The 17,708-nt window shown below is 43.9% G+C and overlaps 1 protein-coding gene across 2 annotated transcripts in view; it reads right to left on the minus strand.

Moving 5' to 3' along the window:
* LOC124613883 (MIP18 family protein galla-2) overlaps positions 1-16,644 on the minus strand; it is a 32,048-nt gene extending 15,404 nt beyond the window's left edge. The window contains exons 1-2 of one of the 2 annotated variants that reach the window (XM_047142620.1): positions 16,380-16,644; positions 15,959-16,038 (exon numbers count right to left, since the gene is read on the minus strand). In XM_047142620.1, coding sequence (XP_046998576.1) covers positions 15,959-16,038; positions 16,380-16,497 — 198 coding nt within the window. In that variant the 5' untranslated portion in view covers positions 16,498-16,644. The remainder of the gene's footprint in view (positions 1-15,958; positions 16,039-16,379) is intronic. The other variant, XM_047142618.1, reaches the window with a different exon arrangement.
* Positions 16,645-17,708: the final 1,064 nt, after the last annotated feature.

Here is a 17,708-nt window from a genome sequence, read left to right on the forward strand (position 1 = left end):
TCTTAAGATAAACTCTGATTCTAATCTTCATTTATGGGTTAAGGCCAGTGGGTCACCTTCTTTGGAAGATTGTCGCATTGTGGGCGACTGTACAGTGTATAACCATTGAAGCAGTTCTCAACAAAAGGCCCTTGCGCAACTGCAGTTGATAAGGCGCGCTTATCAATGGGCGCCCAGCAGTCCACATACGCTGCGTGCGCCAAGACTGATGCTATATAAGGAGCACACTGTCTTGCCAGCGCATTCACTCTTGTGTGAGTGAATAGCCACTGAGGCACTGCTTCTTACAATGGTTCGTAGACGTTGTTATCGTCGTCGCCGACGATTGCTTGTCTACAAGACACTTGTAAATGTGGACGGTACTCTTGGTGCTTCCGCATCTTCCTCGAAGGGGAAAAAGAACGAAGTTCGCGGAGTAGGTAAAACGGCTCAATTTGTTCTTTTAAATGGGCCTACTTTGTTTTGTGGCGCGAAATTAAATTTTTCTCTAATGAAGACTTCATCTTCTTCGAGTTTGGGTAATGGATGGATAACTGTTGCTTTCGTTGCCTGTAACAGTGCAGGGAGGCCTGGTTTGGAATCCTTTGAAACCCGTGAAATTTTGGCCTTCCGTACTATACCTATATCAGAGATTATTATCTCTGGTGAGGGTTCCTACATTATGCCGACGATTGCTTGTCTACAAGACACTTGTAAATGTGGACGGTACTCTTGGTGCTTCCGCATCTTCCTCGAAGGGGAAAAAGAACGAAGTTCGCGGAGTAGGTAAAACGGCTCAATTTGTTCTTTTAAATGGGCCTACTTTGTTTTGTGGCGCGAAATTAAATTTTTCTCTAATGAAGACTTCATCTTCTTCGAGTTTGGGTAATGGATGGATAACTGTTGCTTTCGTTGCCTGTAACAGTGCAGGGAGGCCTGGTTTGGAATCCTTTGAAACCCGTGAAATTTTAGCATGGATAGGGACTGCAACTGTTGTGTTCGGATGCGGGCTGAGTTGGCATCCCTTCGTTCCCAGCTTCAGGCAGTGTTGGCTTCGGTCACACAGCTTGAGGCTGTTGCCAATGGGCATCACTGTGGGGGTCTGGATGAGGGTTTGTTGGGGACAGCCAGCTCGTTCCACGCATCCCCTGATCGGACTACGGCTGTGGCTGCCCGGGATACTGCCCACATTGAGGCTGACCCCTCACCCATGGTAGAGTGGGAGGCTGTCTCAAGGTGTAGCAGGGGGCGAAAGACATTCCGGAGGGCTGAACGGAAGGCCTCTCCAGTTTGTCTGACGAACCAGTTTCAGGCTCTGTCTCCGGCTGATACTGATCTTCGGCCGGACATGGCTGCTTGTCCTGTTCCAGAGGTTGCCCCTCAGTCCTGCAAGGTCTGGGCCGTCGCAGAGCCGTCAGGCGTGTAATGGGGCCCCTTAGGGATATGGCAGCATGAGAGGGGAAGAAAACCAATGTGCACTTCGTGTGCATGCCGGGGGGAGTCATTCCAGATGTGGAAAGGGTCTTTCGGATGCCATGAAGGGTACAGAGTGCACCCATCTGCTGCAGGTGGTCGCTCATGTTGGCACCAATGATGTGTGTCGCTATGGATCGGAGGAAATCCTACCTGGCTTCCGGCGGCTATCTGATTTGGTGAAGACTGCCAGTCTCGCTAGTGGGATGAAAGCACAGCTCACCATCTGCAGCATCGTTGACAGGACTCACTGCGAACCTTTGGTACAGAGCCGAATGGAGGATCTGAACCAGAGGCTGAGACGGTTCTGCGACCGTATGGGCTGCAGACTCCTCGACTTGCGCCATAGGGTGGTGGGGTTTCAGGTTCCGCTGGATAGGTCAGGAGTCCACTACACGCAGCAGGTGGCTACACGGGTAGCAGGGGTTGTGTGGCGTGGACTGGCCAGTTTTTTAGGTTAGATGGCCTCGGGCAAGTACAGAAAGGGCTACAGCCTCAAAGGATGCGGCGCAAAGTCAGGACATGAGGGGACAAAGCAATCGGTATTGTAATTGTAAACTGTCGAAGCTGCATTGGTAAGGTACTGGAACTTCAAGTGCTGATAGAAAGCACCGAAGCTGAAATCGTTATAGGTACGGAAAGCTGGCTGAAGCCAGAGATAAATTCTGCCGAAATTTTTACAAAGGCACAGACGGTGTTTAGAAAGGATAGATTGCATGCAACCGGTGGTGGCATGTTTGCCGCTGTTAGTAGTAGTTTATCCTGTAGTGAAGTAGAAGTGGATAGTTCCTGTGAATTCTTATGGGTGGAGGTTATACTCAACAACCGAGCTAGGTTAATAATCGGTTCCTTTTACCGACCTCCCGACTCAGCAGCATTAGTGGCAGAACAACTGAGAGAAAATCTGGAATACATTTCACATAAATTCTCTCAGCATGTTATAGTCTTAGGTGGAGATTTCAATTTACCAGATATAGACTGGGACACTCAGATGTTTAGGACAGGTGGTAGGGACAAAGCATCGAGTGACATTATACTGAGTGCACATCCGAAAATTACCTTGAGCAATTAAACAGAGAACCGACTCGTGGAGATAACATCTTGGACCTACTGATAACAAACAGACCCGAACTTTTCGACTCTGTATGTGCAGAACAGGGAATCAGTGATCATAAGGCCGTTGCAGCAACCCTGAATATGGTAGTAAATAGGAATATAAAAAAAAAAGGGAGGAAGATTTTTCTGTTTAGCAAGAGTAATAGAAGGGAGATTTCAGACTACCTAACAGATAAAAACAAAAATTTCTAGTGTTTATGGAAAAAGTTCAAGGCAATCGTAAAATGAGTTTTAGACAGGTACGTGCCGAGTAAAACTGTGAGGGACGGGAAAAACCCACCATGGTTCAACAACAAAGTTAGGAAACTACTGCGAAAGCAAAGATAGCTTCACTGCAAGTTTAAACGCAGCCAAAATCTCTCAGACAAACAGAAGCTAAAGGATGTCAAAGTTAGCGTAAGGAGGGCTATGCGTGAAGCGTTCAGTGAATTTGAAAGTAAAATTCTATGAACTGACTTGACAGAAAATCCTAGGAAGTTCTGGTCTTACGTTAAATCAGAAGTGGCTCAAAACAGCATATCCAGACTCTCCGGGAGGATGATGATGGCATTGAAACAGAGGATGACACGCGTAAAGCTGAAATACTAAACACCTTTTTCCAAAGCTGTTTCACAGAGGAAGACCACACTGCAGTTCCTTCTCTAAATCCTTGCACACACACACACACACACACACACACACACACACACACACACACACACACACACACACACACACAAAAAAAAAAAAAAAAAAAAAAAAAAAAAAAAAAAAAAAAAAAAAAAAAAAAAGGGGCTGACATCGAAATAAGTGTCCAAGGAATAGAGAAGCAACTGGAATCACTCAACAGAGGAAAGTCCACTGGACCTGACGGGATACCAATTTGATTCTACACAGAGTACGCGAAAGAACTTGCCCCCCTTCTAACAGCCGTGTACCGCAAGTCTCTAGAGGAACGGAAGGTTCCAAATGATTGGAAAAGAGCACAGGTAGTCCCAGTCTTCAAGAAGGGTCGTCGAGCAGATGCGCAAAACTATACACCTATATCTCTGACGTCGATCTGTTGTAGAATTTTAGAACATGTTTTTTGCTCACTTATGTCGTTTCTGGAAACCCAGAATCTACTCTGTAGGAATCAACACGGATTCCAGAAACAGCGATCGTGTAAGACCCAACTCGCTTTATTTGTTCATGAGACCCAGAAAGTATTAGATACAGGCTCCCAGGTAGATGCTATTTTCCTTGACTTCCAGAAGTTCGATACAGTTCCGCACTGTCGCCTGATAAACAAAGTAAGAGCCTACGGAATATCAGACTAGCTGTGTGGCTGGATTGAACAGTTTTTAGCAAACAGAACACAGCATGTTGCTCTCAATGGAGAGACGTCTACAGACGTTAAAGTAACCTCTGGCGCACCAGAGGGGAGTGTTATGGGACCATTGCTTTTCACAATATATATATAAATGACCTATTAGATAGTGTCGGATGTTCCATGCGGCTTTCTGTAGATGATGCTGTAGTATACAGAGAAGTTGAAGCATTAGAAAATTGTAACGAAATGCAGGAATATCTGCAACGGATAGGCACTTGGTGCAGGGAGTGGCAACTGACCCTTAACATAGACAAATGTAATGTATTGTGAATACATAGAAAGAAGGATCCTTTATTGTATGATTATATGATAGCGGAACAAACACTGGTAGCAGTTACTTCTGTAAAATATCTGGGAGTATGCATGTGGAACGATTTGAAGTGGAATGATCATATAATTAATTGTTGGTAAGGCGGGTGCCAGGTTGAGATTCATTGGGAAAGTCCTTAGAAAATGTAGTCCATCAACAAAGGAGGTGGCTTACAAAACACTCATTCGACCTATATTTGAGTATTGCTCATCAGTGTGGGATCCGTACCAGATCGGGTTGACAGAGGAGATAGAGAAAATCCAAAGAAGAGCGGCGCGTTTCGTCACAGGGTTATTTGGTAAGCATGATAGCATTACGGAGATGTTTAGCAAACTTAAGTGGCAGACTGCAAGAGAGGCTCTCTGCATCGCGATGTAGCTTGATGTCCAGGTTTTGAGAGGATGCGTTTCTGGATGAGGTATCTAATATATTGCTTCCCCCTACTTATACCTCCCGAGGAGATCACGAATGTAAAATTAGAGAGATTCGAGCACACACAGAGGCTTTCCGGCAGTCGTTCTTCCCGCGAACCATACACGACGAACAGGAAAGGGAGGTAATGACAGTGGCACGTAAAGTGCCCTCCGCCACACACCACTGGGTGGCTTGTGGAGTATAAATGTAGATGCAGATGTGGAATTGTGTTTGCGTCAGTAGATAATGCGCCATTGATGTTAATGCTAGGGACACCTCTTGGGGTCTGGTATCCAAAAAGTAGTCTGATCTTTGTCCAGACTTGGGAAGGTGACACATGGCACCCAATGGTTGACACATACGTCACCCAACACTCCTGTTTTATAAGCTGGCGAATGCGGGCACAGAGTCACTTAAAGGCTATTAGGTGCTCTAGAGAAGGGTGTTTCTTATGTTGCTGTAGAGCACGCCGACGCTCTTTAATTGCTTCAGCGACTTCAGGCGACCACCAAGGGACTGTCCTTCGCCGGGGCACCCTAAAAGAATGAGGGATCGCGTTTTCTGCCGCAGAAACAATCTTTGTAGTGACCTGCTCAATGACAACATCGATGACACCACATGAGGGAGATTCAACAGTGACAGTAGAGGTGAAGGCATCCCAGTCTGCCTTGTTTAAAGCCCATGTGGGTAGGCGTCCGTGGGCTTGACGCCGGGGGAGTGGCAGGAGGACAGGGAAGTGGTCACTACCACCACACAGGTCGTCACGTGCTCTCCAATGGAAAGATGGGAGAAGGCTAGGACTGCAAACCGAGAGTTCACAATGGGCGAATATGTGCCATATGCCACACTGAAATGTGTGGGGGCACCTGTATTTATAAGAGGCAGAGGTCGAGTTGTGACAGTAAATTTTCGACCTCTCTACCTTGGCCAATAAGCATAGCGCCACCCCACATTAAAATCTCCTAGAAGTATGAAAGGTTTGGGAGTTTATCAGTCACTGCAGCCAATATGTTCAGGGGTACTGCACCATCTGGAGGAAGATATACAATGCAGACAGTTATGTCCTGCCTCGTCCTTATTCTGACAGCCACAGCTTCAAGAGGGATTTGAAGCAGCACAGGTGCACTACATACTGAATTCAGGACCAGACTCCACCTGACACTATTGCTGGGAACTAGGTTTCCTGGAGGGTAATGCAGAAAGCAGGTGTAAAGCTTAACAGTTGCCATAGCTCAGCCAGATGATGGAAAAAACCGTTGCAATTCCAGTGGAGGATTACGTGATAGTGAGACTGGGAAGGCATGAAACACTCAATGAGTCATTCTACGCCTCTAGGTCACCTGTTGCCACCGGATGAGTACCTGTGCCATTGACATCTATTGTGTCTGAGGGCCCAGCGAGATCTAGGTCCTCAGCGGGCACCAGAATCTCCACCTCATCCTCAGGCACAGAGCTTGTAGGTAGTGGTGGTGTGAGTGCCACCGCAGTGCCTTGGTTTTCTTGGGGTTCTTTTTCTTTTTAGGTTTCTCTCGCTGCTCCTTAGGTTTCTCCAGCTGGGAGGGCTTCACCAATTCAGTCTCAGGGACTTAGGAGGTCCGTGAAACCCTAAGACCAGCTACTTGCAGTTGCTTCAGCCACTGGTAGGAACCTGGGAAGGGAGTGATCGAAGGGATCCCTTCCTAGTGAGAGGAACCAAAGACGACTTGCACTTCTCCGGCTGAGAAGTGGGGACTGACGTCCCCAATGAGGGGGGGGGGGGGTTGCTTCTGAAGTAGGTTGTGCAGGAGCAACAGGGAGGGAAGAGCCCCCCTCCCCCCCCACAACATCAAGGGGGCAGGTGGAGTCTGACGGCTCCAAGAGCCAACTGTACACGGCGGTATGGAAGATGGTAGAACCACTGTCGTAGGTTGACGTCATATGCACAGGATGTAGCCTTTTACATTTTCTCTTAGCCTCAGGGTAGGTCAGTCAGTCCAGGGTCTTGTATTACATTCTTTTTCTTTCTTTCTGGAGAATACTGCAGTCTGGCGAACAAGGTGAAGGGTGCTGTCTGCAGTTGACAAAGATGCGAGGCGGGGCACATGGAGTACTGGTTGGTTGGTTGGTTTTGGGGTTTGATGGGGGTTTAACGTCGAGGTCATCAGTCCCCTGTTCCAAAGAGACATACTTGTAAAAGGCCTATACAGTAAAAGTGTAACCTCTGCATCCAGAGGGAGGGAACACCAAGGGGTTCACAGCTAAAATGAACACCACAATAACACAAAATGGAAGACACTTAAAAAGAGCAGAGCAAATAGTTGACTAGAGTAAAACAGACTACAGTGGGTGATGGATCAGGTAAAAGGTCAACCACTCAACTACAAACGAAGAACCTCCAGCTGGAAAGTGTTGATAGAGGTACCAACACAACTTGTTACCATAAAAGACACTATTTTGGTATCCACATCACAATTAAAAGTCGCTGGAGTGGGTGTAGCCTGAGAAATCATGCTAGAGCGGACACACTAGAGTGAGTGATAAAACCCAGCTGCATGGACAAAACGTAAAACTGAGTCAGCTATAGAGGCATCGTCACCTAGAATTAAAGGAAGTGTAGCTGGTAAATTAAAGGACTGCCGCAAGGGGGTTAAAAGGGGGCAGTCCATCAGAAGATGGACAACTGTCAGCCCTGCATCACAGCGACACTTGGATGGGTTCTCACGGCGAAGGAGATGGCTGTGGGTCAACCGCGTATGTCCAATTTGGAGATGGCAGAGAACAACTGAGTCCCTACGCGTGCGCCTCAAGGATGAGTTCCATACGGCCGTGGACGACTTTACCACGCGGAGGTTATTTGGCGTGTTCAAGACAGACCATTCAGAGCTCCAGACATCGCGGACCTTGCCATGTAGGGCTGACCGGAGGTCTCTTTCCACGAGACCAAGCTCCAGGGGTGGCGAAGTGGTGGTCTGCTTGGCCAACCGATCGACATGTTCATTTCCTGGAATGACGACGAGACCCGGGGTCCAAAACGTCACTCAACGACCACACTTGGCGAGAGCAAATACAGCATCTTTAACACCGCGCACCAAAGGGTCCTGAGAAAAACACTGGTCGAGTGCTTGCAATCCACTCAGGGAGTCACTGCATATGACAAATGACTCCCCAGGGCAGGAGGAAAGGTGAGTGAGTGCACAATAAAGAGCAACCACCTCCGCAGTGAAAACACTGCTCCCACAAGGCAGGGAATGCTGCTCAACGTAGTCGCCGTGGATGAAAGCAAACCCAGTGCGCCCATCGACCACAGAACCATCGGTGTAGACTACACCTGCATCACGAAACGAGGCAAGAAGAGCCAGGAATTGTTGACGAAGACTGGCAGGTGGCGGAGGACTTGGAGTCGCTGGACAAATCCAAGCAAAGCCGCAAGCGAGAGCGGGACCAAGGAGGGGTAGAAGAGGAGGGCTGGAAGGATGGAGGAAGGGGAAAGGACTCGAATGGCGAGAGAAGGGAATGAACGTGGACCGCGATCAGGAGATCCGACCCAGGCTGCCGTTGTGGGGAGGGGAGTGCAGAAGATGGAAAAAGGAGCCTGCGGTTTGGGTGGTCGGGCCAGGCATGGATGCAGGCGATGTATGACACAAGCAACTGTTGTCGGCGGAATCTTAGGGGAGGGATTCCAGCTTCAACAAGAAGGCTAGGCACCGAACTAGTGCGGAAGGCACCTGTCACCAGCCTGACGCCACAATGGAGAATCGGGTCGAGGATCTGCAACGATGAAGGTGCTGCCGAGTCGTATACCATGCTCCCGTAGTCGAGACGGGCCTGGACTAAGGCCTCATAGAGCTGTAGGAGGGTTGCTCGTGCCGCCCCCCAAATGGTGTGGCTGAGGCAGCAAAGGATGTTGAGGTGCCACCAGCACCGTTGTTTAAGCTAACGAAGATGAAGTGTCCAAGTGAGCTGAGCATCAAACAGCATGCCAAGAAAGCGATGCGTCTCCTCAATACGAAGGAGTTCATTGGCAAGGTAAAGCTCTGGATGGAGGTGGACCATTCAACAACGACAGAAATGCATCACTCGGGTCTTAGAGGCTGAGAACTGAACACCATGGTTGGATACCCAAAAATGTGCCTTACGGATAGCTCCCTGCGGCTGCTGTTCAGCAACACTGATGCTTGGGGAACTGTAATAAAGACAAAAGTAGTCGGCATATAGAGAGGAACAGACCAATGAGCCCACCGCAGCTGCAAGACCATTAATCGCCACCAAAAAGAGGGGAACACTGAGAACCGAGCCCTGCGGGACACCGTTTTCCTGAATATGAGCAGAGCTAAAATAAGTGCCAACTCTAACCCGAAAGAAGCGATTGGTGAGATAATACCGTAGAAAAATCCGAAGTGGACCCCGTAAGCCCCATTCGTGCAGCATAGCAAGGATATGATGGCGCCAGGTGGCATCGTACGCCTTCCGAAGATCAAAGAAAACAGCAACTAGATGTTCTTGACGAGCAAAAGCAGTACGAATAGCCGACTCTAGCGAGACTAAATTGTCGATCGCTGAGCGGCCCTGACGGAAGCTCCCCTGTTGCTGGGCCAGGAGGCCCGAGTTTCGAGGATCCACATGAGCCGCCGATTCACCATCCATTCCAGGAATTTGCACATAATGTTGGTAAGGCTGATAGGGCGATAGCTATCAACCACCAGCGGATCTGCACCAGGATTGTAACGCTATCCTGCCAACGGTTGGGAAAATGCCCTCCGTCCAGATATAGAGTACTGGTATGTGACGGATGTCCACAATCTCAACATGTGACGCTGGAAGTACAGCGGGAAGACACATGGCCAAACTTCCAGCACTTAAAGCACCACATAGAGGGAGGGATATATGGCTTTACATCACAGCGGTAGGCCATCACCTTGACCTTCTCGGGCAATGTGTAACCCTCGAAGGCCAAGACGAAGGCACCGGTGGCAACCCGATTATCCCTCGCACTCTGATGGACGCGCCGGACAACATAAACACCTTGGCACTCTAAGTTGGTGGGCAGCTCGTTGTCAGACTGCAAAAAAAAAAAGGTCCCTGTGGAATATAACATCCTGGACCATATTTAAACTCTTATGAGGCATTATGCTAATGGAAACATCCCCCAGCTTGTCACAAGTGAGTAATGCCCGTGACTGGGCAGAGGATATTGTTTTTATCAAGACTGACCCTGACCACATTTTTGACAAGCCCTCCACCTCCCCAAACTTGTCCTCTAAATGGTCTACAAAAAAACTGTGGCTTCATCGAAACAAAGGTGTCCCCATCAGTTCTCATACATATGAGATTTCGGGATGAATAAGGTTCGCAGCCATCCTTAGCCTGGAGTTCCTCCCGTGGTGTGGCCAGGGAGCGGAATGATTTAGGGTCGTACTTCCTCGAATTATACTGAGACTTAGAACACTTAGAGACTGCTGGTTTTTTGATCACCATCAAGTGATGACATGATACGCTTAATCGCTCTTCATCCGCCCTGATGCCACCGTCTCTGACCAGGGGCCCTCCCCACGGGTGCCACAAAGCCACAGCACAGGCCACCTGGCAGGATGGCCATTGCTGGGAGTCCCGATACTCCAGTGTGACAGGCATCTACTCATTAGCATGCATAGGGAGTTAACGGCGCAGCCATCAGCAGAACGATCCCTGTGTTGTCAGGGGGCTACAACCAACAGGGTACATGGTGGCCCCACCACAACGGACTGGCTACCGTGCTGAATACCCAGAAGTCCAAGATCATTGTCGGCGCAGAAAGAGACACATGGTGGAAAACGCACCCAGGAAGGTGTCCTCACCCAAGAGATGGAGAATGAGGGGGACTGCAATGCGTCGACGAGAAAGCGGGCTACAGGCACAATGGACATGATGCACCATGTAAGGCGCCCTTCCCCAATTGGCTTGCTCTTTGGAAAATTTTGAAGAATGGAGATCAAATCCTACAGAGGACCATCACATGGAGGCTGAAACATGTGAGACTCCTTTTAGTCTTACAACAGGCAGGAATACCTCAGACCTATTCCTACCCCTGGACCTGCAGGGGGATGACTGAGCATATTCTTCGAAACTCAGTGTCTGAATTTAAATGGTTGACGATTGATATTGTTACTGAATACAGTACATCAGATACACATGCAAAAAGATGGCACAAGAAAAGGTGCAACCTAGCAGTAACTTTATCACAATTGTGCAGTGAAGCTAAATGTTGCAAGTTGTGTTGGCAACACCAATCATGGATTACGTCGAGTAAGAACTTAGAATCAAGGTAAATCTTATTATGAAGAAATGTATGTGTATTTCACAGAGGCTACAAACTGATGGAGTAGAATTGCAAAAAATGTAAAATTGGGGAATGTAAAATCGAAGTTCCGTTGTACTTGTTTTACATAGTCTTTCTATCTAAAGATCAGAAGTTTACAAAGTGAGCTGTTAATCATCAACTTTTCAGAGATGCTGGCATCAAATTGACGTAACACTGAATGTCCAACAACATTTTACAAGAACTCTGTTCATTGAGCACTTATTTTGTTTTGAAAATACTGAATTTACACTAACAGAAGATTCCTCTCAATGAAGAAATATCAATAGATGTTACATTATTAATACTTATTCATAAAAATTGCAATCAAAGATCATCACGGGTGGGACTCTCATAAAATAGAATCTGTATTTACAAGATAAAATTAATTGTATTACACCATTTTTAGGTAAATCAGTACCTCACTTTTTTAGACCTCACTTCCTATTTAAATAAACTTGCAGGAAAGTTCCGTTGGTCCTGATCGTCTAATTATTTCCACTGTAAAAAATCCATCACCAGAAAAGAACTATGCGCATGACAACTCCTCCACTTTTGATAATGTTTCAGTTTCCTGAAAACTCATAATGTGTGTTCCTTACATGTCTGATGTCTGGATTCAGGAGAAAACTTATTCAAACTCAATGTACGAACATCCTTTTTGTCAACTTTGAAAACCTTCATCGAGTCCCCTAACAGATCACACAATATGTATGTCTCAGTTTTTTTTTCAACAGCTCTCTGTGGAATTTTAGCATACCTGTTTTTGGTTGATTTCCTTCCAGCAGTTTGAAACTTCACCAGAGAATGTTCTTAGCACCATCTTTCCCACAGCTGGTTCTGAGTCTATGACTTCTTTGAGATTATGTATCTACAGGATACCTACATATGATTGTTTTATTACTCATCTAAGAATGTGTATAGATGAAATAATACACACTGGATGCAAGTTGAAAACTTTAATTTGAATATCTGGATTTTCTTCCTTTGTGTTTGTTTAAAAATCTAACTTTTTCCCTAGTTGCTGGGTGTACAATGTACCAGGTGTTTGCTATTTTATAATTTGTGAAAAAGTTTTGTATTTTGAGCGTATTATCATCTGTAAGTTTATGAAATCAAGCATTCTTCTTGTCTACAAAGAAAATATTTTGCTTACTTTTTAGGCAGGCTTTCCCATACAATCTTTTTCAATGAACTTTTTCACCTGAGAATAAGCTCTGCTAAAGGAATGAAGATATTTATCTACATCTATACTCTGCAAATGATAGTGAGGTGCATGGAACAGGGCATGTCCCACTGTACTAGTTATTAGGGTTTCTTCCTGTTCCATTCCCATACAGAGTATGGTAAGAATGACTGACTGAATGCCTCTGTGCATATAGTAATTATTCTAATCGTATCCTCACAATACCTATGTGAGTGGTACATAGGGGATTTTAGTAGATTCCTAGAGGCATCAGTTAAAGCCAGTTCTTGAAACTTTTGATAGTAGACTTTCTCAGGATAGTGTTCATCTGTCTCCAAAGAGTCTTTCAGTTCCTTCTGTATCTTTGTGACACACTTCCACAGACCAAACAAACCTGTGACCAATCTTACTCCCCTTCTCCATATACGTTCTATATCCCTGTTTGGTATGGTTCGCCATACGCTTGGGCAATCTTCTAGAATCGGTCGCAAGATTGATTTATGAAGTAGTCTCATTTGTAGGCTGACTGTACTTCTCCAGTATTCTATCAATAAACTGAAGTCTACCACCCCCTTCACCCATGACAGTCTATGTGACTATTGCATTTGGTAGCCCTACAAAGTGTTACACTCGGGTATTCATATGATTTGGCCAATTCCAACAGCGATACTGATATTATAGTCATAGGATACTACTTTTTTCATTTAGTGATGTCTAAAATTTTACATTTCTGGACATTTAAAGCAAGTTGTCAATCTCTGCACCACTTTAAAATCTTATCAGATCTGACCGAATATTTATGCAGCTTCTTTTAGCTTCATTATAGGTAACTGCATCATCTGTAAAAAGTTTGAGGTTGTAGTGATCTATGCCATTCATGGAAGAGCACGTATCACATACGTTAAATATAGAGCTCTTTTGGCAACACATTTCTCTCCCGATTTATTACCAAATTTCTTCCTTTCAATTTGGTTTTTATCTGCCACTTCCACTTAAAGCCAAATGGTCGCCACATGAGTGTTTATTAATAGCCGATGACTGCTGCTCTTAGCTTGTGTGGCGATGTTTTGACTGCTTGAGCAACGTCTGTTCTAGATGTATTATTCCATGCAGCTATACCTAACACTGCCACCTTAACACTCCCTTATTAGACCTACGTAGAGATTCAACCTTGCAACTCAAGTGGTTTATCTTGGGGCCCAGCTATGCTGTGCCCTGTTCTTCTTCAGCATTGAACTTCTTCCTTCTGTGCAGATTTCTGTAAGTGAAGTGGTTATAAAACAAATCAATGCTTCTATACTTAAATAAAGTGTAGATTGGTTCCAATTAATTCTGTATATTATCCAAACTTTCATAAAAATAAGGGTCGACCAACCGCTGTTATCTTCTGCCAATGGCATCATCAGATGTGGTTTGGCGGGGCACGTGCTCAGTACACCATTCTCCCAGTTATTTTAAGTGACCTTGGAACCGCTACTAATTGTTTCAGCAGGTGCTCAGTTGGCCTCATTAGACTGAATGCACTCTTTACCAGCCCTCCCACCAAGGAAAAATTCGTTGTAGTACCAGAAATCAGACCCAGGTCCCCTGCAAAGAAGTCAGCCATGATGATCACTCAGCTATAGAGCTGGATTTAGATTTCACTAACAATCAGAAAAAGTGTCACAGGTGGGGGACAATTACTTTCAAAATTTATACATTGTCATGTACATATTAAACACTGCTGTAGGTGTCACTAGATGCTTTTATTGGTTTTCCTCACTCCTAATCTAAAACAAACATAACTGCTGTAATTTCTCACTTTTTTTATGCTTTTGGTCACGGGTGGTACACTAATGCACAGTTATTTTTGGAATTTGGCTGCGTATTTAATATCTCACCTCTTTTTGAAAGCTGAAATTCATCTGAAACATAAGGTTCTACCCTTTAAACCTAACAATTGGAAAAAAAAAAAAAAATACAATGACTGCGAGATAAATTTGATAGCTGTCAATATAAATGTCACTCTTGTAGTCCTCTATCCTTACGTCCAGAAATGCCAGCATAGTTTAACTATATTTCCTTAAGTAATTCTGTATCTTGGATGCTTTTTCCAAGACAGTGAGTAAAATTTAACTTATGTAGATACAGAAAATATGACATGAATTAAATTAAAAATACAATTTAAAAAATCTCAGGCTCAGTTTCACATGTAATCATCCTGAAGCATTTGCAACAGTGTTTTAAACTCCACTAACACAAAAATAAAAAATAATAAATAAATTTTTAAAAAAAATGGTGCTCATATAATGCTAGGTACAGAAAGTTGGTTAAAACCTGAAATTGACAGCAGCGACATCTTTGAAGCAAATTTAAGTGTTAACCAACACAATAGGCTACTGGGAAATGACGGTGATGTATTTACAAAATAAACAAAAATCTCAAATCCCCACAAACAGAGATTTAAGTAGCAAAATTGTTGGGATGTCTCAGTAACAATGGTGGGAATAAACTTTTAATTTGATCCTTCTATCAACTGCAAGTCATCCTTACATGCAACAAAAAACTCTAAAAGAAAACCTCAACACACTAGTGCATACATTCCACATTCATACTGTCATGACGGATAGATTTAATTGTACAATAAGTGGTTAGGATAATCACAGTTCTGTTAATAGTGGGCATAATAAGACATGTTGCGAAACAATACTGAACGCTTTCTCTGAAAACTGAGAATGCACAGCTTGGAAGCCCACCTGTGATGGAATTTATTACATTTAATAGCTACAAATGGAACTGACCTCTCTGAGGTTATCCACACTGAAACTGGAGGCAGTCAATATGACTGATTACCAAAGTACAAAGTGCAACTGAACAAGGAGGAGGATTTACATAACCAGTAAAGTAAATGAAAAGCCTGATAAAATAACGTATGGTAACCTCCTGTTTCAAATGTTCCTTTACACAGAAATATACAAGATTATTGCCACAGTTCAATTCCTGCACCATTGTAAAGATAAGTGAAATAGATACTGGCATCAGCAGCATTGAGGAACAGCTGAAATCGCCAAAACTGAACAAAATTTTTGATTAACTTAGCCTCAAACAAAAACTCTAGTTGGAAGAAACATCTGCATATAACAAAGGTAGCACAAGTGATGTGCAAAACTATCACTGGCATCCGTCAGTTGCAGAATCTTAGACTATATTCAGACTTCAAACTGACATGTACGTATGTATGTACGTGTAATGAGGCAGGGTTGCTTCTGTTCTTTTCTTGGGGGGGGGGGGGGAGGGGGGGGGCAGCCACACACCAGTATTTTCCAATACAAAACTTGTGTCTTAATCACACTTTTTTTTTTTACCCAATTAGGCCGAAGAGCAATTTCTGTACGGTACCAAAGTATAATACATGTATCACAGAAAAATGGCGACACCTCTCTACAACTTATGTGGAGGTGATATTGTGGCAACTGGAAGTGCAGACACCTACAGAAATGTGAATGCCAGTTGCAGAGCTAGCCAGTACCCATCATATAGAGCTCTACGTATATTTATTGCTTCTTCAATGGGCTCGGGTTTTCAACAACGTGTCCCTCAATTCTAAATCCAGTGAACACAATCATAATTAAATAGAATGATACCGTACAAAAATGAAGTCAATTTCGAAACATTTCTGGTACACATATAGTGAAATGAACGTCAATAGATGTTTACGTATGAGATAAAAGTTAACCGAACATAGCCACACACTTTGATTACAGCGCACATGCAACCAACATGATTAAAAACGAAACTAAAACGAAAAAGCTTCGTAAAGATATGCTGTGATCTTACCGATATGTTGTCGAGCTCCACAACATTAAGTTCCTCTAATGTTAATGGATGTTCTGGATCATTTATTCCTCGTATAAGATCTTAGCTACAGTTAAGGCTAACAGGATTGACACTCATTAACGCACCTTTTTTAAATACAGATATGCATACTATATTACTATATTTTATATCTCTGCAACGTGATAAAATCTGAACTAGCGTTAAGCACTTGTAAATCGTAAATTTTGACAGTACTGTTTGGGATTTCTATGCACACCATAAAGAGATATACCAAAAGCAAAACAAGAACACTTTAATTTATATTAACCAGTGACATTATGATATCAAATATCATGAAACGTGGGAGTAAATATATGGAAAAAAGATCGTCAAGACCAAGGAAATGTTGTTACTAACATACATGAATAAAGATTAAGGATACCGAAGATTTCTCTAGAATCAAATTCATCAGTGACACTATCGTCTTCATCACTTTCAGTTATTTGCCGCTCTTCACATTTCCTGTAGAGCTTCGGATTTATATTTTCAAGCCTATCCATATTGTCGGATACAGTGAATAACACAACGTGAATATATCGCTTTCACCAAATGGGTGACCCTTTAGTACGTATTTATAAACACACAGTCACACACGCATTCGGCAGAGTTACTACATTAAACGTCAACTTCAACGTTACCAACTGCGACAGCATTGCGCCAAGCGGTCAGTGATACTGTTGAATTTGGCAGGATCTTGTGAAAGCAAAAGCGAATCGCAACTGTTTAACGTGGTTTTTAGAATGGTTTTTACAAACGCAAGAGCCTGTAGCGCAATAAATTGTGGCAACAAGAAGAATAAGACACCACATTTGTCTTTTTTTTTAGGTTTCTTACTACTACTACTACTACTACTACTACCCTGAGAGGTAAAATCAGTTATCTATATTGGAGATCACTGGGTAAAATACGCCCCATTACCGAAACGCATCGTCAGGATTCGTTTGAACCTACATACGGGTATTTTTCTTTTTAGGACTATAAAATGGCCGGCGAATAGCAGAAGAGAAGAACTCATGAAGAAAGACTCTATTAATCTACACAACAATGTGAAGTTTTGTTCAATACAGTTCGAAGCAAACCATTTTATGAATGCAGAAAATCATCAACTCGTATGCATTGCAGTACCAACATTATTTGAAATACTGAATAAACCACCCCAACTGTTAATGATGAAGAAACTCTCATAAAGATGTGATTATCTGCCAAATTCAGTAAAACCGTCTTGTGGCACAGAAGCAACCAGTTCCTCAACTCTCCATACCTTAGTGCCGAATACATAAAGAGTCTTCAACACAGACCTGCGTTGAAGATGAATTGGTTAAATTAATTGTAGCGATCAAGTTTGCCATCCGCTGCATTTGTGTTGTATATCTTTTTTACAGCGGCTGTCAAAATATTTTCGCTCCAGCCGCCAGATGTGCTGTGTTTCAACACCGACAATTTCTGTTTATTCTTTGGTTTTAGAATGCAATCTTCTTCATTTTCAATAGGTATGGACGATTCCTCAAAATAGACAGTTCTGCTCAAATGTAAAACTTCTCTTAAGTTGCTTTTCTTAACGAGACATTTTCTGTCTGTGTTGCGCTAAATAAAGATATTTTTCCACGGTGTGTGTGTTATATTTTATCGTCCTGGTTCAATATCACGACACCCAAATCTAAGTTGTTCCAACGGTCCATGCCTAAATTTTCCGAAACTGATGTCACTGGCG

This window comes from Schistocerca americana, chromosome 4 (genome assembly GCF_021461395.2).
Source record: "Schistocerca americana isolate TAMUIC-IGC-003095 chromosome 4, iqSchAmer2.1, whole genome shotgun sequence".
Taxonomy (NCBI): Eukaryota; Metazoa; Arthropoda; class Insecta; order Orthoptera; family Acrididae; genus Schistocerca; species Schistocerca americana.